Source organism: Monopterus albus, unplaced genomic scaffold (assembly GCF_001952655.1).
Source record: "Monopterus albus unplaced genomic scaffold, M_albus_1.0 scaffold128.1, whole genome shotgun sequence".
NCBI classification, from domain to species: domain Eukaryota; kingdom Metazoa; phylum Chordata; class Actinopteri; order Synbranchiformes; family Synbranchidae; genus Monopterus; species Monopterus albus.
Genome location: NW_018128008.1, coordinates 1,800,179 through 1,823,431, shown reverse-complemented (window position 1 = coordinate 1,823,431; position 23,253 = coordinate 1,800,179). Strand labels below are relative to the sequence as shown.

Sequence of the window (23,253 nt, the reverse complement as noted above, 5' to 3'; positions counted from 1 at the left end):
GGAAAAAAACTGTGAAAGGAAGAAGAGGATGACAATGAGGATACACAGAATGCTTCCTGGTCATTAGCTGCCATGACGTTTGAAACATTTCAGCTGTTAGCAATGCCTAGTGTATGAGTAAAGTCAAATTCATCAACATTAGGGCCATTGTCATCTAAATGTCCTGCTCTCTACAGAATCTGGAGTGGACAGGCAACAAGACAAGAAACTACAGACAGTGGCCAATCAGAGACAGACAATGTGCATGACACTTTAGGTACCCTTTCATAACCAGGTTGAGCAATACTACACCAGCCTCCCCTTCCATCACTTCCCTGAGCCCCAGTCACTTGTACGGGGCTTTTGCTTTCCAAGAGAAAACACTCCATCTCCACTGGAGGAAGCAGCCAACGCTTTAACATCAGATCTGCTGAGTAATCTGACAGTACTGTAACCTCAGTGTTCCCAGGCAAACAATAAGGAACCTGACTCAGAGTCACAACACTGATGGAAATGAAGCAGGTGCCATTGTGGATTAAGCTGTTAGGCTGAAGGAGATGACAGGAAATGTGCAGGGACAAAGGTTTGTACAGGCCTGCTGCAAAACAGAAAAGCTCCTGGGCCCAAGCACAGTCATTTATAAGGACAGCTACCTGAAACAGATGATTACATTGTTGTTATCAAACAACAATGTAATTTTGACAGACATCAAATCAGAAAATCTATCTTCTCATGAAACTGCAAACTGTGGTAATGAAATGAACTGAAATCAATGGCTGACTGGAGGGAAGGATGCATGTTTGCATCTTTTGAATAAAAATTAAAAAAGCAAAAAAGTGTCAAATAAAACCCCAACCTTCTTAGAGGCAGATGTCTTTAGAGAATAGTGAGAAATAAAAATATGATTACAATATAAGGGATATTATATTTTTTTAAGCATTTATATTTCCCACTCCATTGACCCCTCAATCAGTCAAAGGTCAAGGTTCAAAGTGTTTATTTGTCATATGCACAGTTAGGAAACCTGTTTCCCTGTACAATGAAATTCTTACTTTGCTGTCCACATGAATGCCACATAAAACAAGTGAAATATAAAGAAGATGAGCAATAACACAAATCTAAGGCACTTTAAAGCAGCAGGTGAAGGGAGCAAATAAAAATACAACAAGAACACAATATAATGCAGAGAGAATATATGCTACATGGGAGCTGTGAAGTTTCAATACTCAGCAATGGGTGTGCAATTGTGCATGCGCAAAATGAGTATGTAAACAGTCTTAGTCATTTAGTCTGGCTGTCTGAACTGCTGTGTTGTAAATCTTGAATTTTTCAAATAACATTTCTTTGTGAGCTTGTAGATTAGTTTTGCACTTTTTACACACTGCAAGCCAACAGTTCCTTGTAACTGTAATTGTGTAAAGGGTTTGTGAAGGAATTTTACTAACTAGAAAGAGGGGCGACTGGGGTTCAGTGGGTAAAGTGGTCGTATCCCAACTGGAGGGTTGGAGGTTCGCGTCACGGTGCCTGCAGTCCACAGGTCAAACTTTCCTTGGGCAAGACATTGAACCCCCAAGAGCTATCGGTGTGAGTTGGCTGCCTCGTTTCTGTACTGGAAACAAATTCCTTGTGTGTGTAACATACTTGGCCAAATAAAGGTGATTATCCTTGTTATTAGAACCAGTAAAAAGAGGCGCTGAGCACTGTGAATACATTTTGTTTCCATATAATGTTGAGAGAAATGGAAATTTAAGTGTCACTGAGAGTGATGGCAGATGCTCAGACGTTTGGCACTGAGCACCTCCCCCTGACTATAGATTAAATCAGACAGTGTACATCCTAATCCTCTGCTTGTGCAGTTTACAGTGCTGACCAGTCACTGGGGAGGACATGACCTCTACACCATTTAAGACACAGCAAGACTGTATCTGGGCTGTTTTTTCTAACCACACAAATGATTAAATCAATTAAAATTTCAAGGTATATTAATATGCAGGGCCCTGGGATGGACTGGCGACCTGTCCAGGGTGTGTCCCGCCTTTCGCCCGATGCTGGCTGGGATCAGCTCCAGCCCCCCCGCGACCCCGTTCGGGACTGAGCGGTATAGAAAATGAGATGAGATGAGATTAACATGCAGGGCCCAGACTTTCAACTATGTGTTTTTGTTCACCATACATGCTAGGTTTTTCAGCCCAGACTGCTCATTTCATTAAGAGAGATGTTCAGTGCTTAACTGTGCCAGGTTTGGAGGTTAAATACAAAGAGTATAAACATGGGGATCACAGCACAGGCTGTTGCCTGGCAGGCTGGCTGCTGAAGGTGCTCCTCTACTCAGCCTCTCACACCAAAGATGCCAAAGACACTGCATCTTCGCTGTCAGCTTACAGGATGAGAGTTGTCCTTGTGTTGGCAGAGCAAGAGAGACCTCATGCTGGGAGGGGGGTTGGGTATTATTCCCAGCACTCACACGGCACTGTATTGCTCCTCTCTCCACCTTCCTCTTTGTGTTCTATCACCCAACCCCCATCTTTAAAGAAGGCTGGGCTGTGTCTCTGACTCCCTCCATCTGTCTAATAGGCTGTATGTGTATGACAGTGTCCTGTGTGAGACTCCCTCTAGCCCCTTACACACTGTCTTTATTCCGTCTCATTTTCTGTGTGTAATTCACAGGCTGGCCCGCGATTATATCGGCCTTAGCTTGATCTGTATGAACAGCACAAGGGCAGGATATTAGCAGTCCTTTGGAATGGCAGTAGCATGGGATCTCAGTGTAAAAATGAGTTATGATTAGCTGGCATTGTGCAGGTCAAGTCCTGATCGGCTGATTGACCCTTGGACCATGGAATAAAGCTGAACAAAGTGGGGCATGATTTCAAGACACAAGGAGGGGGGTAGGGAGCGTATGCATTGAAACAACAACCCAGTTTTTAGGTCAAACCCTTATTACACCTTCAGTGGACAGTAAATATTACTTTCCCGATGCACACTCCAGTCCAGCTAGTGGCGGTAATGCACCCCACTTTTTCTTTTTTCCCCACCCGCCATAAAACACCAAAAAGACATAGCTGAAGAAGGACACTGCATGGGCTGCAATAAAAAAATAAAAAATAAAAAAAAACGCTGGCTTGTCACAATTTTGCAGCTGTTATTATGGCACTGCTAGGTTTTATGGTGTGGACCAACTTAGCTATTGTACATTTTGGGCTGGAAACAGACAGAGACCACTATTACTGATGTATGAATATTGAGTAATATTCTAGAACATTTTTAGTCAGACACCACACAATGCCACATCTACCTGCATGATCAACATGCACACATTGAAAGTCACATGCGTATAACCCCTTTGATCTGACACTAAAGTTCACACACAACAGGCCAAGCCTATGTATAGCTATGCACAAATCCAGCTGATGAAGCCCTGTTGTTGTTTTTGCTGCTAAGGCCACTGGTGAGTTGTGAGCAATGACAAAGTATTCCAAACCCTATATAACAACTGCAGGTGAATACACTCTTCTTTTTTAAACAGGGTACACATTTGTGTCTTCTCTTTTGGAAATGAAAAATATGTGGTGTTCTCTGCCTCATGACTAATGAAAGAGCTGACAAACTGGAGGTGGTCTGAGGTCTGTGAATTAGCATTCTACTGAATCATGGTGTTACTCTGAAAAAAATCAGAGAGTACAGAAATTTTTGGTGATGATCCATTGCCTTCTGGAGCTGCCTGCTGTCCCCACAGTGGTCTAGAATCAATCATTCCAGCAAGTCAGAACATTCCCACACTGAACAATTGGACAGTGCTGGAACCAGTCATTGGAATGACTCTGTGAATGGCTATTTGATTTATTCAATGAGGCAAAATTATTTACTGATTTAATTACTACAGTAAATTAAGTTTCTGCTGCAATTTAGAATTAACATTCCAATGTACATTACTATCAACAGATTCTCAATATCGGGCTCATGTACTGGAGAACAAAGGCTCCATGCTGCTCACTAATTACTAGTTGACAGCAGTCTTTTGTGACTGTGGCAGTGGGAATAGAGTCACATCTTTGCACACTGGGCCACAATATGGAGGTAATTTCTGTTTGCTACAGTGATTACTGATCCTCTCCAGTGGAGGGCTCTCTTTGAAATTCCTCTCCTTGGCCTGTATCCTTTGTTCTTACACTCACTAGAAATATGTATGATGTGGCGAAACACTGTGTGTTTGTGTGTGTGTGAAGCCTAGATCATCCAACATGGATGCCACGCTCTTCTGTTCCTCACTGACATAAAAAGAGACTTTTTTGTTCCTATGGCAGCCAACAAAGCCCCTTGATGAGACTGGCTGTCCCTCAGGAAGCCCACAATCACATTAGATATAGATGATGTCACTCACCCACACCAGGCCCAGCTACTCCAGGGGCAGTGAGGCCATGAGACAGAAGTGATACAGGTACTGGGGGAAGGGCTCTTTGTTTCACGTTTCATTTGCACCAGCCTCCCCCTCTATCCCCCTGAGGCAGCGGAGGTCTTTCTAACTCTCCCTTTGGCAGCCGACAGTAGCTGGTGAAAGAATATTCTCCATGGCCAGACACACTAGTGTCAGTGAAGTGCTGCTAACCTAGCAGAGCTAAAGGTTGCTGCTTTGAACTGAACTGAGCTGAGCCAGCTCTCAGAGGTGACTGCATTACAAGCCAGCTGGGCCAGCCACCACATAACCTGAGCAAATACAATGCACATGCTGTGTGTCAAGCCACATATCTGCTCTTTGCTTGGGTGAGGATAGGGTTCAGGCATGTTTTGCGTTAAGTGTAGGTTAGGTCCGGAAAATCCTGTTGCTAATTGTGGGGCTCTTAGGAATTATGACGACATGGCCTGACACTCCCGTTTGGGGCCAAGTAATGGGTAAACATAATTTAACTCATATAATGAGCTTCCATATGAAAACTCTCCCATTCTTTGGCACATTTAATTGTGTATTATTGACTGACTAAGACTGTGGGGCTTAGTAGATCCATCCCTCACCCCAGCATCAGAGTGAAGACAACATTCAGACATGAGTTAGGGATGTGTCAGCATGCTTCAGTCTGACTATAAAACAAGGGTGACATGGGACTCAACTGTAAAATACAGTGCCTTGCGAAAGTATTCGGCCCCCTTGAACTTTGCGACCTTTTGCCACATTTCAGGCTTCAAACATAAAGATATAAAACTGTAATTTTTTGTGAAGAATCAACAACAAGTGGGACACAATCATGAAGTGGAATGAAATTTATTGGATATTTCAAACTTTTTTAACAAATAAAAAACTGAATAATTGGGCGTGCAAAATTATTCAGCCCCTTTACTTTCAGTGCAGCAAACTCTCTCCAGAAGTTCAGTGAGGATCTCTGAATGATCCAATGTTGACCTAAATGACTAATGATGATAAATAGAATCCACCTGTGTGTAATCAAGTCTCCGTATAAATGCACCTGCACTGTGATAGTCTCAGAGGTCTGTTTAAAGCGCAGAGAGCATCATGAAGAACAAGGAACACACCAGGCAGGTCCGAGATACTGTTGTGGAGAAGTTTAAAGCCGGATTTGGATACAAAAAGATTTCCCAAGCTTTAAACATCCCAAGGAGCACTGTGCAAGCGATAATATTGAAATGGAAGGAGTATCAGACCACTGCAAATCTACCAAGACCTGGCCGTCCCTCTAAACTTTCAGCTCATACAAGGAGAAGACTGATCAGAGATGCAGCCAAGAGGCCCATGATCACTCTGGATGAACTGCAGAGATCTACAGCTGAGGTGGGAGACTCTGTCCATAGGACAACAATCAGTCGTATACTGCACAAATCTGGCCTTTATGGAAGAGTGGCAAGAAGAAAGCCATTTCTTAAAGATATCCATAAAAAGTGTCGTTTAAAGTTTGCCACAAGCCACCTGGGAGACACACCAAACATGTGGAAGAAGGTGCTCTGGTCAGATGAAACCAAAATCGAACTTTTTGGCAACAATGCAAAACGTTATGTTTGGCGTAAAAGCAACACAGCTCATCACCCTGAACACACCATCCCCACTGTCAAACATGGTGGTGGCAGCATCATGGTTTGGGCCTGCTTTTCTTCAGCAGGGACAGGGAAGGTGGTTAAAATTGATGGGAAGATGGATGGAGCCAAATACAGGACCATTCTGGAAGGAAACCTGATGGAGTCTGCAAAAGACCTGAGACTGGGACGGAGATTTGTCTTCCAACAAGACAATGATCCAAAACATAAAGCCAAATCTACAATGGAATGGTTCACAACTAAACATATCCAGGTGTTAGAATGGCTATGTCAAAGTCCAGACCTGAATCCAATCGAGAATCTGTGGAAAGAACTGACAACTGCTGTTCACAAACGCTCTCCATCCAATCTCACTGAGCTCGAGCTGTTTTGCAAGGAGGAATGGGCAAAAATTTCCGTCTCTCGATGTGCAAAACTGATAGAGACATACCCCAAGCGACTTACAGCTGTAATCGCAGCAAAAGGTGGCGCTACAAAGTATTAACTTAAGGGGGCTGAATAATTTTGCACGCCCAATTTTTCAGTTTTTTATTTGTTAAAAAAGTTTGACATATCCAATAAATTTCGTTCCACTTCATGATTGTGTCCCACTTGTTGTTGATTCTTCACAAAAAATTACAGTTTTATATCTTTATGTTTGAAGCCTGAAATGTGGCAAAAGGTCGCAAAGTTCAAGGGGGCCGAATACTTTCGCAAGGCACTGTAACTCACTAATTTGTTGTTACTGTTGTACTAGAGTACAGCTTATGCCACTTTATGCTTCTACTCCACTACATTTCAGAGAAAAATCTGAAAAGAAAAAAAAAACGCAATTATTTGTAATGGTTACTGTAGAGAGAGGTGGTGGCGGTGTGGGGGGTGGAAAGGGACACATGCACATGTGACTGGTAACAAAATCAAGTTATCAGTCAACCTAACCTTGACTGTGGGAGGAAGCCAGAGTACCTGGAGAAATCTTTCACATACATGGGGAGAACATCCAGACTTCACAGAAAAAGGTCCCTCACGGTCGGCCGTGAGGTGTGAACCTGGAACCTTCTTGCTGTGAGGTAACCACACAAAATATCTACATATAGCCTGAAGTCACTTTTCAAGCAGATGCTTTGGTAAATATCTGGTTTCTGTTCTCTTTTATGTCATTGTCTACTGATTATCTTTGCATTTTTGCTGACAAGACAAGTGACTTAAATACAGTATGTCACCTTCACCTCTGGACAATTGCAGAACAAATCAGTGTTCACACATTTGTTGATCTCTTCTAACATTTCTACACAGTATATCACAACAAAGGCAGGGTGTTGTTGAGTACGAGTTATTTCAAGTGTCCACTGTGACAGAATAAAGTCAATAGAATCATCATGTGTTCTTTTTCCATTTAAATGAAGCAATACAAAGATGTGAAGTACTGCCAAGTTGAAGAGAGATGACAAACCTCAGTAGTAGTTAGTTGCACTCTGCCATGTTAAATAGGCAGTCATTAAAAGATGTTACATTCCACACTCCATCTCACACCTGAAACACCCAGTATCTCATCCATTATTAATGTGTGCAGCAAATGAATGAAAGGGAGGCTGCTCTGAGCATCCATGAGCCTTCGCCTGCAGTCATTCTTTGACTTAACAAAGAAAGAAACAAAAAAACTTGTGATGCTCATTTTACATAAGATGACAATCTAACAGTGGCTTCTTTCTCTGTGACTGCAGAGGCAAACATCTTTTGACACACATTACTTTACTAATGCCCACTGGCCCCAGCAAAGAGCCACAAAGTCACAGCATGTGAAATTTGCCCCCATTTTCACAGCACCACAGGTATGTATGCATATGTGTGTAAGTGCTGGTGTGTAACATCGATATGTCAGAGGGGTACTTTCGTTTGTGTTCAGTGGAGGAGCTCTGAAAGGGATCAATTTAAAGTGTCATTGTGAGAGCTGAGGTGAATGCGGAGTGTTGCTGAACCTTACAGGCGCAGAGCCTGAGGTGGTGTTAATTTCGCTGCAAAGTGATGCCTGCTGTCGACAACGATGGTGGCAACAGCTGACAAGTGCTAATTGGCAATCACAGCCCAATAGGCTTAATACTGCGCTTTCTCACACCTTTCATTGAGTCTTTATCCCTCAGCGAATGCCAGATCAAATTAAAACACTGTTTTAGTGACATCATCTGACAGATAAAGAAAAGAAAACAAAGATAACTCTAAAAATAGTCAGAAAGTCAAGAGTAAAGAGATGCTACAAGAAATGAAGTGTGGGGAAGTGTGTGATGCCAGTGGCCCACAGGGCCCTTCAGGCCTTGAGAGGAGGCCTAAACTGACTCAAAATCAAATGATTACTTCTGAATTTATATTTATTTGTATTCTCAGAATAATTAATATTAATGTACAAAATCATTTATTGTGAGCGCTTTCTGACACCGGAGAAGATAAATATTCCCATAAAGTTATATTAAAGTGGAGCATCTGTGAATAAGAACAAGCCACAAATCCTTTTGTAAATACTCTTGTTAACTATGCTTCTGTTGTTTATGTCTGTGTGGTACTGTGCGACTAACTGAGCATTTGTCATAACCTGCTGTCAGTTAGGAATTTGATTTCCTCTGTGGGAGTATGTACAGTAATGCTCATGAAACTGTCCAGTGAGTCAACAACAAGTCTGTATAACTTTGTTTTTGTCTTCTGCTTTGTTTGTTGAACTGGATCAGAAGTTAATGGCAACAAGTAAAGGGCATCTTGTTTTTTGTCTGAAGAATGAACCCTCCCTAACAGAAAGTTTCTCCATCAAAATAAATATAAAAAAACATTCCAGTGGATAAGATCACAGCAATAGCATCACATCTTCTGCTGGGTGGGTGTGCTAGATATTTAGTGCAGAAGGGAGTAATTCACGGCTCCAAGATGGCATCTCTGCCCATGGAGTGCATACAAAGTCAATACAGGTAGTGTCAGTGCCGGTGAGTGCACGCTGAGTCATGAAACAGCTGTTAATGTCATTTTGGACAAATACTTCAGCCAATAAATGTAAATGTTATGTGCCTCTTGCTTTAATGCTATATTGGCTGAATAAGTCCATGTCACAATTTTTTGTTCACAACAGCTTCTTTGCACTTGGAACTTGATTGTGCTATCAAAACATCTAATCAGTCATACCATTTCACACATTGGACTATGTGTTTCTACATGGTAAAAACATAGTGGACACAGTACACTATAGCTACTGTGTGGCTTTGGATGCAGACAGCCTGGATAGTATTGCTTTTGTTTTGGTGTCAGGAGGAGTTTCAAGTATTGCATTGTCTAAAAGTCAACAGCATTTCCACCCTTGTAAGACAAAAACTGTCAGGGAAATGGAGTGTTTGACGAACATACCTCTTCAGGAAGGCTAACAACCAAGCCATTCTCCACCTGGCCCACCAGTGCCTGGAGGAAATACTCGCTGCAGGCGGCCAGCACGGCCCGGTGCCCACGGAACTCCTTGCCCTCCACCAGGACAGTCACATCACACAGGATATCCTGCTTCCGCTGGTCGTTGAGGCAGAGGAGGATATTGGTACAATGAACAGTCGACTCATACACATACATGGGGGCTTCAGGCTTCTCATCCATGGACATTCCGCTCACGCCCTGTAAATAGAAGCACAACAGAGGGGGGTCAGCTTACAGCCGAGCCCAGAAAGCGCATACCGTAGGGCTGACATCAGCCCTGGTGGTCTGCTGCAGCAAGCCCCATGATTCAACACATACAAGCTGCACTGACTGCTTCTCTCTGCTTCATGTGCTCACTGCTCCTTTAACTTTTAAAAGCCAGAAAAATGTTGGCGTGCAAGCCCCTGCACAGTGGGGACACAAAATATCTGCACATGTACAAATCACTTTCACAGTAGTTCTCACATTTCTGTTTATTCAAATCATATGCACAAATAGCTTCCATGAACAAATGAAAACCCACAGAACACACTTGTTTAATTTAAAGGGAGACAAGTGAGTCCAGCGCAAGGACTGCTCTATGGTTTATTGTAGAGTAATTACTGTGTGGTAATTAGAGGTATTGAAACGAAATATTATTAACACAGGGTGATATTAGTTGAAAATGCAAGGGCCACCTTAGCACCTTTATTATTTCAGTTTTAAATGTATTTTATTTTTGCAGTTAATTAAACTACCACACACATACTGACAAATTGCCATACATACATCCTGGGATCACAGTGGGCAACTGCCCCTTGCACAGACACTCAGGGCCACTGGGACAGTCATCGACTCTGGCTGGATAGTGAAGAACAGCCTCAGAGAAAACGGCAAGATGCTGTTGTCTCCAGGCCTTTGTCTGCTGGAGTTAAATTCTCAGGTGCATGAACATAAATAATATTATATAAAAAAGTCTTTTGATCTCCTGTGACTTGTGCTCTGTTTCCTGGCTGGAATCACAGTAAGTCAGTGTAACTCCATACTTCCATCAAAACATAAAGTCCAAGAAGCTCAGCTCTGGGAACATAACAGCACATCGCCCTGTTTCTTCTACCAAATGTTCCATCTCCCACCCTGTGATGACTGACACGGAGCTGTCTTCCCTCACTGACACACACTAACACACACAGATACACTGCTCGCTCAAAGGGCCTTTATGTTAGACAATACTCAGGGCCACAGTGCCTCTCTGCTTGCAGTTGCAAGTCAGAAATTAATTGTATGACTTTTTGTCATCTGTTAACACAACATTACACGGATTGAAACTATCCAACTGACATTTGTTATATTTGCTGTTCTGGATCCTCAGTGTCGGGTGGATGTGTCTGAGCAATCCAACTCAAGTCTGTCTAAGATTTAAGACTTCAATAAGATTAGAATTCTGAACTCAAGTTAACATGTGCTGTTTCACTGAAAAAAATGACTTGATGATTTCACACAAGGTGACTTTCTCCTACAGACTAAATTTAGATATCTAGAAATGTAACTACAAAAACAAATAGTTATAATTACATTTCAGCTCATTATGATTGCAGAAAAAATAATTTAAAAAGTACTATGGTAACATGTCATTTATATCTAACTTATATAAAACAATTCATGGACTAGAACTTTTGCTGTTTTTTTGTAATTTGTTCTTTTATTTAAAGAAGAGGAAATATATTACACTGTAACTTCGCAGCATTAGCATGAGCCAAATCACAAATTGAAGCAACAGAAACTCTGACTGACTTAGACTTTTATGCATGAAAAATGTTTAGTAAAGGGAGGAATGTTACTGAAAATAAAGAGCTAACATCCCTAAAATAAATTAAATTCAACACAGTGAATTTCATTTGCTGTAGCACTATCCTTTTTCTGAGGCTGTGAGATAACGGAGTGGCGTGACAGTGTGTGTTTTTACTAGTCTGAGTAAGAAACTCTGTACTTAGAGGCATTTTGTCCTTTGAAGATTAATAAATCGAAAGCTACATGGTGGGATTGCAGTATAAAAGAGCTGATCAGTCACTGGTTGTGATTACATGGGCAAATGAGTTTTCTCCTGAAGGCAACCAAGGCAGATGACAGCTCCTGCAAAAACATATAGTTAAATGATTGGATAAGGATTTGTATTTGTTTCCATGTGCCACAGCTAGACAATTCAGTCTTTCAGAAACAAATGTGTGGCACTGTCACTGCCACAGTGTTAATTTAAAATGTCATGACCAGAGGTGCCTGTCCAGGGTGGACCCCACCTCTAGCACATCGTCAGCTGGGATTGTCCCCTACCCACCCACCCACCCACACACAGACACACACACAACCCTTGTTAGGATAAGTGGTATAGATAATGGATGGATGTCATGACCAGATATAATACATAAATGACTCAGCAACTGCATAGCCTTTTGTTGACCTCAAGTTTATGAAAAATTGATTTTGGGTGACAGGTGAGAGCATTTTCAGAACAATCAGAAGAAACGACTAATCACAACCCAATGAGAAGGAATCGCCATCATCATCATAATCACAATCAAATTCCTTCTTTTTCTGAGATGATGATGATGATTAACACTTAACCCACAACAGTAGGACTGGTCAATAACCCTCAGTGCAATACCTGTAAATATACACTGTACATACAAATCCATCAAATGCATCTACATCAGGGGTGGCGAATTCCAATCCTCGAGGGCCGCTGTCCTTCTTGTTTTCCAACTATCCCTGCCTGGCCTGCTGCTGATTACCTGGCTCAGGTGTGTTCAGCCTGTCAGAAGCTGGAAGATACCATCTTAGATGAAAGTGGAGTGAGGAAAGATAAAGTGAATTGGCATCTTCCAGCTTCTGACTGGCTGAACACACCTGAGCCAGGTAATCAGCAGCAGGCCAGGCAGGGATAGTTGGAAAACAAGAAGGACAGCGGCCCTCAAGGATTGGAATTCGCCACCCCTGATGTAGATGCATTTGATGGATTTGTATGTACAGTGTATATTTACAGGTATTGCACTGAGGGTTATTGACCAGTCCTACTGTTGTGGGTTAAGTGTTAATCATCATCATCATCTCAGAAAAAGCACGTCAGTCATCTCGTTTCAAATGTAAAGCCTACTAGAAATGACGTCTGACACAAGCAAATGTGTACTGAGCCTAGACCACAGTGAGGGAAGTGAGAATTGTGGGCTGGCTTTATGAGGCTACAGTGAGCCATGAATTGCATTAAAGTCCTTTACTATTAGGTCATTTGTAGATTCACTTGTTTACCTTTGGCAGGATTATAACAATACTTTTTTGGGAGCAGTCTGCTGTGGGGGCTGTTATGGAACAACCATGTCAGTGCAGACTTCTTCTGTGGTTCTGGCTGCTCCAACTGTTGTACACTTTGCTTATTTCCACCAAACATTTCTCAGTTGGCTTCTTAAGATAATGACCTGTGTTCCAAGAATAATGTTTCCAGATGTGGTTGCAGAGTTTAAAGCAATCCAAACATGCTATTTCTACCCCTCAGTGCACATTTGCTTCGCCATGGTTTGTTGCAGTGAGAGGAAAATGCATGGATGACACAAACACATATATAGCATATTCACAGACACACATACTCACAGGGACAGACAAAACACAGACATGCACACACCACAAAATAGCAAGTTGTGGCAGAATTCAAACCATCTCAGTGAGGTGCCAACATTCCTGTGTAGACCAGATGCTGCAGTAGCTGTCAGAACTAACTTCAGTGTTTACCAGTGGCTGCTCCTGGAGCAAGCCTGATGATCTGAGGGAGGCTACAGTGTACTGCTTAAAGTGTGCATGTGCAGCCATGCACCATACAGAAGAAGTGTATAAGAAGGAGCGGCAGGTAACATCGTGTATTGAACAATGCTTACATGATGTTCACCTGACAGTATCACAGCCTTCATGTGTGAATGCAGGGTTGGTGCTGACTGTACAGGCGCATGGCATGCGAACACATGGTGCACTCTCACATACAGCTGGACATTGTGGCTCACAGTATCATTGACTTCTTTGGGTTTTCTTGGTTTAATTGAACAAAAGCCACATGCTCATGAACTTTGTGAGAATAGATAGGACGACCAGTATCAGTCTCATATAAATGTGTCAGGATGTGGTTAGCTTAGCTTAGCAAAAAGGCTGGTGATAGCGTACCATTGCAGCAGCCACTTCACAGTAAAGAAACAAACAAAAAAATGATTACAGCAGCCACTTCACATAAAAGAAACAAACAAAACAATGAGGTAGAAACAATACAAATAAGATCAATAATATATAAATGCTAAATAGAAAAATAAAAAATAAAAACTGTCCCTGGAAGGCTAGTGGTTAAGGCGCAGCGCTCTGTTCGCGGGCATCCCGGGTTCGAATCTAGGTTGTGCCAAATACCAACATGCGAGTAGTCAGTGTGACGATTCGCTGTGATGACCCCTAAAAGACAGGAAAAGCTGTGGCACAGTGGTTAGCACCGTTGCCTCACAGTGAGAAGGTTCCGGGTTCGGGCCCCACCTGGGACCTTTCTGTGTGGAGTTTGCATGTTCTCCCCGTGCTTGCGTGGGTTCTCTCTGGGTACTCCGGCTTCCTCCCGCAGTCCAAAGACATGCAGCTTAGGTTGATTGGTGTCTCTAAATTGCCCATAGGAGCGAGTGCGTGCGTGTGGTTGTTTGTCTATGTGTTAGCCCTGTGATGGATTGGCGACCTGTCCAGGCTCTGGCCCCTCCCGTGACCCCGTTCAGGGACTAAGCGGTAGAAAATGAATGAATGGAAGTGTAAAAATATAGAATGTGTGCTGAATGTACAATGATAGTAATATACTATAATACATTAGTGTAGACAGAACACATAGGAAAATGTTTCTACAAGCTTACTGTCACATTATTTACTACACACTACGAATGGTGAGTCATGTTTTCTTCTTTGTTGACAAACCCCCCCACCAAAAAAAAAAATCAATAAGTATTTATAAGGGAAAAAACACACAGAACCAATAAGCAAGTTGAAAAGGACAGGCAGCGGGATGTTTGAGTCAGCTTTGGCCTGACTGTATCATATGACATGGTCTTGGTTTGGGGAATTTCAGTAGGAGGGGTTAGAGGGCGGGGTGGTAATGTATGGAATTGTATCATAATGCGCTCTACGATGTGGGTCCTCTTCTCTCAGCAGAATGATGCACTGAGCGTATGGAAGGAAAAGGCAAGGACATGACGAAATGAATGACGTGACATACTGTGGGTGTAGCAGTCATGATGGCTCCTAAATAAACTTTGTTTGTCATTTATGAAGCTCTTCAGGACATTCCTTTGAGAAACACTCCTTTGGTTTTCTATTTTCATAGATTAACTGCAGCAGCAAAAAGGTGTAAAAGAAAGAAAGAAAGAAAGAAAGAAATGCAGGTTATTTTAACATTGTGCCATTGCTAAAGCCAGCACTGAAAGCTGCTGCTACAGTCTAATAACATTATCCAATGAGCCAGTGCAGTCAGAGGGAGACTTACATGAACACCGTGTCACTGTGTACAATTAGGAGGGAGATGACTGTAATTATGCTGAGCATGAACATGGTTTTAATTGGAATTATCAAATTAGGCCACAGCAACAACTGCCCCTGTATAGCAGCAGGCAACAAGGATTGTGATAATGATAATAGCTAGATAAAAGTATAAACTAACCCAGAGTGTATAGTATTGTGTGAAGTTCAAATTAAAATCACATACAAGTCTACTTTATGTCAGTGTTTATATGCAAATTAAATGAAAGTACATGCCTTTTCAGCCTTACTCTAATGTACTTTGAATACAACGTGGGGAGGTTTCAGTTCCTCAAGTGAAACTATCTGCTTCCTCTAACCCTCAGATTAGTGTTTTTGGCAGAGTTAGATATGTTGCCATGATGTGTACTGAGCACATTCATGATCCCAAGGGAATGAACCCCTTTGATTTTAAAGGTAACAAGTTATTATTGCCCTTCAGTAAAGTTGGATACATGACTAGAGACTGACTGGGGAAAAAAATGTCGTTATGAATCAGATCCAATCAGGTTGGGTGCGAGTCTCAGCTTCAGAGGGGGCAGAAGTCTAGTCTCTAGTAAGAGTACAGCTCCAAATACACTATTGCCCATAATAAAAACCACCATCCTGTCAAAAAATCATCCTGCCTGGTAAATACAGTTGTTGTTGGAACTCCATGCCCCCAGTTTGTTGAAACTTTGTTGTCTGCATTCTGAAATAAGTTTGTTGAATTTCTCAGGCAAGTAACAGTACTGTAGTGTTGGGGGCAGAGAGACACTTGACAGGGTCCCCCATAATCCCATAGGGGAGAAGCACCTGGCGGGATCCCCATAATGCCCCACTAGACGGGATGTATTTAGTTTGGGGCTGGTGGGGATTGTTCAGTATGTGCCTGTGTTCTGTTGTTGCTGTGCAGTTGCCAGAGGGAGAAATAAAAGAGAAGAAGGCAGATTCTGTCTCCGGCTGCTTCCTCAAGCTAGCCTACATTACATTGGTGTCAGAAGTAGAATGGGGAAGAGCTGCAAGAATTCACAGAAATGAGAGACAACGGGAACTGAAGCAGAAGGCCCCACAGCCGCCGGAGAATTGCCTGCCACCCTGCTCTCAGCTGGAGCTCGCCAAAATGAGACGGCTGATGGACACGGTGTTCCTTGCCAGGCTAGCTGGAGGAACCACGCCCAGTCATCACTACCTTTGCTGTAACCCAGAGCCAGCACCAGCCGACCAGCTGGCTGTTCCAGAACAGTGAACAGGACAGCCTTAGCTAGGGGCAGCGGGACCAACCCCCACCTTGATGACAACCCAACCAAAAGGTCGCATGGGGAATGCTGCTCTTCAGTGTGCTGTCTTCTCCCATTCTTTGGGGTGGGATGGCTGGTGCTGCCCACTGGTCAAAGGAGGCGACTGACTGAGGATGCCCAGTCATGGCTGCTTTTTTTGAGCCCGGATGAGCAGAGCGACTATTGAGCCCTGGTGAGTACACTTCAGAGAGGCTTTGGTGAATTTGACCTGCAAGGTGCCCTGCACAGTGAGTTTAGACACTGCACCCTGCTGACAGGAGAATCCCTCCATGTTTTGGCTTATGACATCAAGAACCTGGGCCAGCATACCTATACCTCCATGCCACCTGCCATCCAGGGTGAGTTGGTGAGAGATCAGTTCATCCAGGCCCTCGTCTCTGATAAGCATAGACAGCATGCGTGGAGTGGGAGATGACAACATGTGCACCGAGGCGGGGCTTTGTGCCATGGGTCATGGCCACTGCCCAGTGTGGCTGGCCAGGGACCAGGGAGAAGGAGGCAGCCTCCAGGTTGCTGCCAGGCCATCACTACCATGAGGAAGCAGGGAGCAGCTGAATGACATGGAGAACAGTGCTAACACTGTGGGGAGCTGGGCCACACTGCACGCTATTGCCTTGCACTGGCATCACAACGTCCAGGACCCCCAGACCACTCATTTACCCTCAACCTATCAAAGCAGTGAGTTGGCTGCGTGGGCCGGAAACACAGACTATACCTGGCCTGTGAACTCAATGGCTCACAAAGCCATGCACTGGTGAACACGGGCTCCACCATCTTTCTGCTATGCCCAGGGACATTGTCGGGGATGACAGGGTAGAAGTCATGGGGCTAGAGAGCTAGCCATCTCTGTGTCGCCAGTGACTGATGAGAGCCCACAGATGAAGGGAGAGAGGATGCTCAAAGTGACTGTTGCTGGCTGTACCATGGGCTGGCCAACGTTCAAGATCCATGCATCATCTACCTTGACATGTTCCAAGGAGCAGGAGACTGCCACACGGACAGGCAGCACCCCCTCAGGCCATTTCCCCTGCCAGCAGATGTGGGGGCGGCCATGCAGCTTGTAGAGGGCAGACCTAATGCTTGCATGCTCCCGTGCAGCAGGAGCAGGTGGGTGAGCCAATGGATGCAGTGCCTCGCCTGATGGGGAATGCTTGCAGCCTGTGAGAGAACTTACTCCCTGCAGCACTGGTGTGGGTGTACAGCCCTGGACAGGAGATGGACTTGTCCGCACAGTCAGCAAGCCAATGGAGAGGACCCTGTACTGTACTGAAAAGACTGTCAGATGCAAGACAGTGCAGTGTACAGTGTGAGACTGAGTAAGTGGAACTGGGTGGTGCTTCATGGGGACAGACTCCCACCATACCAACCAATGGCTTCACCTAAGGGAGGAGAGCTGGACAACAGGAATCAGCCATGAGCTCCAGATCTCACTCCCCCAGCCGCCCAGAAGCCACAATAGCAGACTCAGCAACAGTGCATGCCATGCCCAACACATAAGAGACTCTGCTATGACTGTAGTTACTGAGGATAGTTAACCAGCCAGGTGGGGGCTGTGTAGCATTGGGGGCGAAGAGATACTTGGGTCCAAGTCCCTTTGGGGGGGGAAATCACCTGGCGGGATCCCCCATAATATGCCTCTGGGCCCAATGTATTTAGTTCAGGGTTGGTGGGGATGGTTCGGTGTGTGCCTGTGTTCTGTTGTTGTTGTTGTGCGGTTGCTAGAGGGAGAAATAAAAGAGAAAAAGGCAACTTCTGTCTCTGGCTGCTTCCTCCAGCTAGCCTATGTTACAATATATTATTTGTAACATGTTTGCATTGTTGGCTACAGTGAACAGCAAGGACTCTGGTGGCTGTTAGAAGATGGCAAAAACAACATCTTTTCATGGAGTTATTTTGACTTGCTGTAAAATGGTTAAATTATTTGTACACTACACAACACTACACTGACAATTTATAACATTTTCAGTTTACAAGGTTGAAAAATCATTTCAGCTCATGTTTAAGATTATATCATAATGTTGGAATGTGTATTTAGGCCCACAGTAGTGTACATAATACATTTGAGGCACCATAGGAAGTCTGGTTTAATATTTATCAAAAGCTAGTGCTGATCATATCCAGGATGGTGCATCTCTGCAGGACAAACTGCAGAGATAATCAGAAACTTGTTAATGGTTCATTAGCAGTGTTGGATGGGGAGATCAGGGATTGATTAAACAGGGATTACCCTGTCTGTGCTATAAAAGCAAATGTTAATGAGGCTAGACTCAGACGTATGGCTCCCAAGTTGCTCTGAACGTCTCACCGGCTATTACATAGTTACACCCCTATCTCTGTCTCTTGCAGTCCTTTACTTCACACTTGTTTAAGACTGGTCTAATTGTTAAAAGATGATTATTGGTCAAGTAGAAACCATGTGACTTTCTAGTCTAAGATTTTCACTGGAGAAACAGTGGTTATTTCTGTTATGATGAAACTTCAGTGGGATTTTTTGGCTGTCTCTCTGACCTCTGTGGTCCAGGACAGTGTTGCAAAACCCATTTAAGGCCACTGAATGTGCACCATCATCAAGACTAAAAACATGGCTGTTTTTTTCTGTTCCTGAAATAATGACATTTTGTAATGACTCAATGTTGTTTTTCATCTGCAGCTGTTCTGCTTGTATTTTCCTGCAGGCAGCACCAGCACTATAGGGCAAATAATGATTGTTATGCAATTTTCCTCAGGCATGAATACATTTTTTTCATGCCTGTGCTTGTTTGGTCATTTACTAGCACCAGATCAACTTGTTTATACCTATGTTTATGCTGATTAGGTGGTGCAGTGAAATAGTAATTTTCATTTTGGATCAAAATTATGTTTGTGTTACTCAGAACTTCTCTGATTGCAGACACAAACACGAGGTAACTTCTTAGACTTGTTAGAGGGGCACATGCACACAGACACACACAAAGAGAGAGAGAGAGAGAAAACAAACTCTCAGTTATGTCAGGTGAGTCCTGACATACAATGTACATACATCAAATACATCTTTTGACTGACAAAGATTACCGACAACATCATGCACATAACAAAAATGCTAGTCTTTTCTGTGTGGATTCGTCACACAGCAGCAGAAATGATACATGTGTTTCATCTACAAACTCAGATTTGAGAGAGCTGCAGCTGTGTGTAATTGTACACATGGATAGCACAGCAGCAGCTTCATTAAGGATTTCAATCCCCGGATATGGTGATGAGATGAGTCAGGTTCTAGCAGTAACTATTGTTCTGTGATTTTCTGAATAATCAGATGGGAAAGCATTTACCAAGAGAACCCATGTTCTACAGTAAAAATCCTCTGGAGTAATGCAATTGTCCTCAAGACGAGTCTTGACAGTTTTATTATAGGCAAACATTCAAACTCTGAGTTTAAATATTTTTATGTCACATGAAAAGGAGTTCTACATTTTGGCACTTCCAATCCAGTTTATAAACATTTACAGTTGTGTTTTATACTCATAGAAGCATATAATCAATAACACCACAAAATGATTCATCTTATAACAAAAAAACCATGTTTTTAAAACAATCTCACATGTAAGTTTTTTTCCTCTCCAGAGGAGAAGCCTGTGCGGGTCGAATTTTCAAACATGTACTCACCCCAGATGGGCAAACTCAACATGAACCTCTGATTATCTCCAACTCAAATCAACTTGACATATGTATATGTCCCTTTGCTCAGAGTTTAGACTTGTATTTATATCTGCTCCCTATTTCTGGAGAATAGAGCCCTTAGTGTCACAGACAAAGCATCCTACTCAGGTTGTATTATACACCTATACAAACGTATTAAATGGGCAAAACTCTTCCATTTTGCAGCAAGAAAAGTATAACTTGGGAAGTAACTGTATAATGAATTCAAAATCTGAAGTGGCTTGAAGCATAAAAGAAAGTATTTTGCCAGTGGGGTGCCATTTGTTCACATGTTTTACCAGCCTTCAGCAATCAGCTAGTTTTTTCACACCTTGAAGAAAGAGTGGTAATAGTTAATTGAAATAAAGAACAGCCTTAGTGTTTTGCATCAAAACAAGCAACATAACATCATCATCCCCATTCCACTCCAACTACAGAATGTTCACAAATATCCATGGCAGAGGCAGCATTTCTGAGATATGCAGCTGATGCTCGCCAGGCTCTGCTGACGCTGGAGAAGTGTTTGTTTGCCATGTTTGAGCACCCTGACACAATTAGTTCTACACGTATGCACCCTAAAAAACTTGCCTAAAAGCACAAAGCAACAAAACCCATCACACTAAAGTGTTTACAATAGATGATGATCTGGAAAATTCAAGGCAAAACCTGCCATGGGAGACATAGTGTCAACTCATTCTACTGCTCAAGTCCATCAACAAATGGATCAAGTGCTTTCGCTCCAGATAGAAATCAATACTGTCTCCCAGTGCTGCAATCAGAGGCCTCGACAGCAAGAACAGCACAGCAGCAATTCCTGAGCAGGAAAAGCTCAGTGCGGATGAGGTATTTATGCACAAGATTCAACTGAATAGAAATGCTGTCCACAATCTAATAAAAGTGTATGGCCTGAGGAGGCACCTACTCTGGACAGCCTCAATGTGGTTTTCAGGGTCTAGTATGGCCAGGTGACTGGAGTAACCCAGGTCAGGTTGTGACCTCATCTCCCAGATATGGAAGGGTCCAGGCTGTAACCTCAACCGCATGAATCAATACTCACATCACCACCTACAGTAGATTAACCCTTTAAAAGAAACAACTAGTGTGGACCATAAGCTGCATGGAAATCATCAAAGACAGCTGGATCACACACTAAAAAACTCATTATCACCTAACATCTGCATTACATATGATGACTTTAAATCTTTATCTCACTACCTGAGATCAACAAAAAGAAGAAACTAAAGCACTTTTACTGAGGTGTTCAAGGACAGGCCAGTCTTCTACATGATGTCTAGAAACCCTGGTGTCACTATGGTGCTTTGCAACTCTATCTATTAAAACACCACTCAGATGCTATTTATAGACGTAACTTGCTGACTAATAACTCCTCAAAGCCCTGCTCACCTCAAAGAACAAAATCAAGACAAAAGGAGTCCACCCAAAGCTATGGTGCAGCCAAATCATTTCTACTTAAGCAAACACAGGTATTCTGTTGAGGAATTATTAAGATTACTGAGATGCTGTCAGTTTCACTGGAGCTACCTGATGCATACTTTACCACAGGAATTTATTCCTTAAAAATATTTGCCTTCTATACAAAATCACAGACCCAGAAAAAAAACATGAAAACATCATCTGCTAGTGTAGGTTAGCATTACCTCAGAAAGGCATCAGCACAGTTCCAGTCATCTTGTTATTCCAGACTTCGCTCTGACAACATTCTAATGTCTCTCACCGTTTGTTACCGACAGTATCTGAACCTATCAGTGACTGTGGGTGGTGAGTATGACTGAGCAAGTGAGGTATGTGTGAGTGTGTGTGCGATAGTTGTGTTTGTGTTTGTGTGATGGCATGCCAGAGTATTTTTGGGCCTGCCTACTTAAATGCAGCTTGCATGAATCATGACTATGTGGGACATAGTAGGTCAGTGAGTGGGGTGAGTCATATTGCTGTCTTATATGGTAACAGGCTGCACATGTGATAGAAACACTGGGGTTATCTATAGACTGGGCTCAGATGTCTGAAGAAGAGTTGCTCTGTCTCAGCTCTGTCTGGCTTCAGACGATATGACATCTTGCTTCTTTTTATTTACAGTCATCTCATCTTTGATTTGTTCAAATATCTCTGATATTGTGAATTTGATTTCCAGTTTGGAACAGTCTACCCAATACTTTGGTGTGACAACGTGACTCATACTCATTTTCAGATGACACAGCTTCAGACTTAAATATAAACGACAACCACAGACGATCTTGGACAAATCCTGTTCCTGCCTCGTGCTTGACATTCATACTGACAGTGACAAAGCACACCTGCACACCATAATCTGTCTAAACTTCTTCCTGTGCAACTGTCTGAATCAACAGGCAAACAAGTTCAGTGTCTGCAGACACCTCAATCTGCAAAGTAGAGAAAACCACCATAGCAAAATACCCAAAACCATCAGTGCCAGGAGGGGACGTATCCTTTGGGGGATGGGAATAGGATATGTGAAGTGTTTTGCAGCAGCAGCAGCCAGAGAAGGAGCAGATCCTCTGCTAATTAGACCAGTGATTTACAGGCCAATGGGTTGCCTGCATGAGTGATCAAGATTATATGCTGAATTATTAATGGGATCTGGTGAAAGTGGATGGAGTGAAGATTGGGGGACAGGGTTGACGTGGACAATAAATGCAGTGTGTGCATGAAAATGACAAAAATGTTACCATCATTTGATGAAAAGCTCATGCTCAAAGCACTTATGGAAAAAAGGCAAGTGGAAAAAAGTCTCTCCACAGGAAAGGGTTGACACAGAGGCATCGCCCACGTCAGAATCTTCAAAAGGCACGTCTGTACGCATGTATATGTGTGTGGGTGTGTGTGCAAAGTGAAGAGTATGTGTGTGTGCATAGAATCATGTGTGTATGTGTGAGTGGGCTGGAGGGTGCACATCTCTTAGAATGGCAAAGAAAAGCAGATTTTCACACATTGCTCTTGCATATTTCAAGAATACATACTAGTGCTTTGGTCGTTGTGGCAACAACATTGTGGGGTGACTGTGGTTCAGTGGGTAGAGCAGTCATCTCCCAAAGAGAAGGTTGGCAGTTCAAGTCTCGGTGCCTGCAGTCCACGTGTTGAAGTGTCCTTGGGCAAGACACTGAACCTCCAAGTTGCCCTCAATGGTTAGAGCCATCGGTTGAGTTGGCGCCATAGATGGCTGCCTCGGTTCTGTACCGGAAACAAATTCCTTGTGTGTAACATACTTGGCCCAATAAAGGTGATTATCCTTATGCATAAATGTGCAAAACCAGAGCAACGGTGTAAA

The 23,253-nt window shown here is 43.0% G+C and overlaps 1 protein-coding gene across 6 annotated transcripts in view; it reads right to left on the bottom strand.

Annotated features, from left to right (window-relative positions):
* Nucleotides 1-23,253, bottom strand: part of bach2b (BTB and CNC homology 1, basic leucine zipper transcription factor 2b) — a 108,248-nt gene that overhangs the window by 30,050 nt on the left and 54,945 nt on the right. For 5 of the 6 annotated variants that reach the window (XM_020612902.1, XM_020612905.1, XM_020612904.1 and 2 more), the window contains one exon: nucleotides 9,385-9,639. In XM_020612902.1, coding sequence (XP_020468558.1) covers nucleotides 9,385-9,639 — 255 coding nt within the window. Of the gene's footprint in view, nucleotides 1-9,384; nucleotides 9,640-21,607; nucleotides 21,628-23,253 lie in introns of those variants that run through there. The other variant, XM_020612907.1, reaches the window with a different exon arrangement.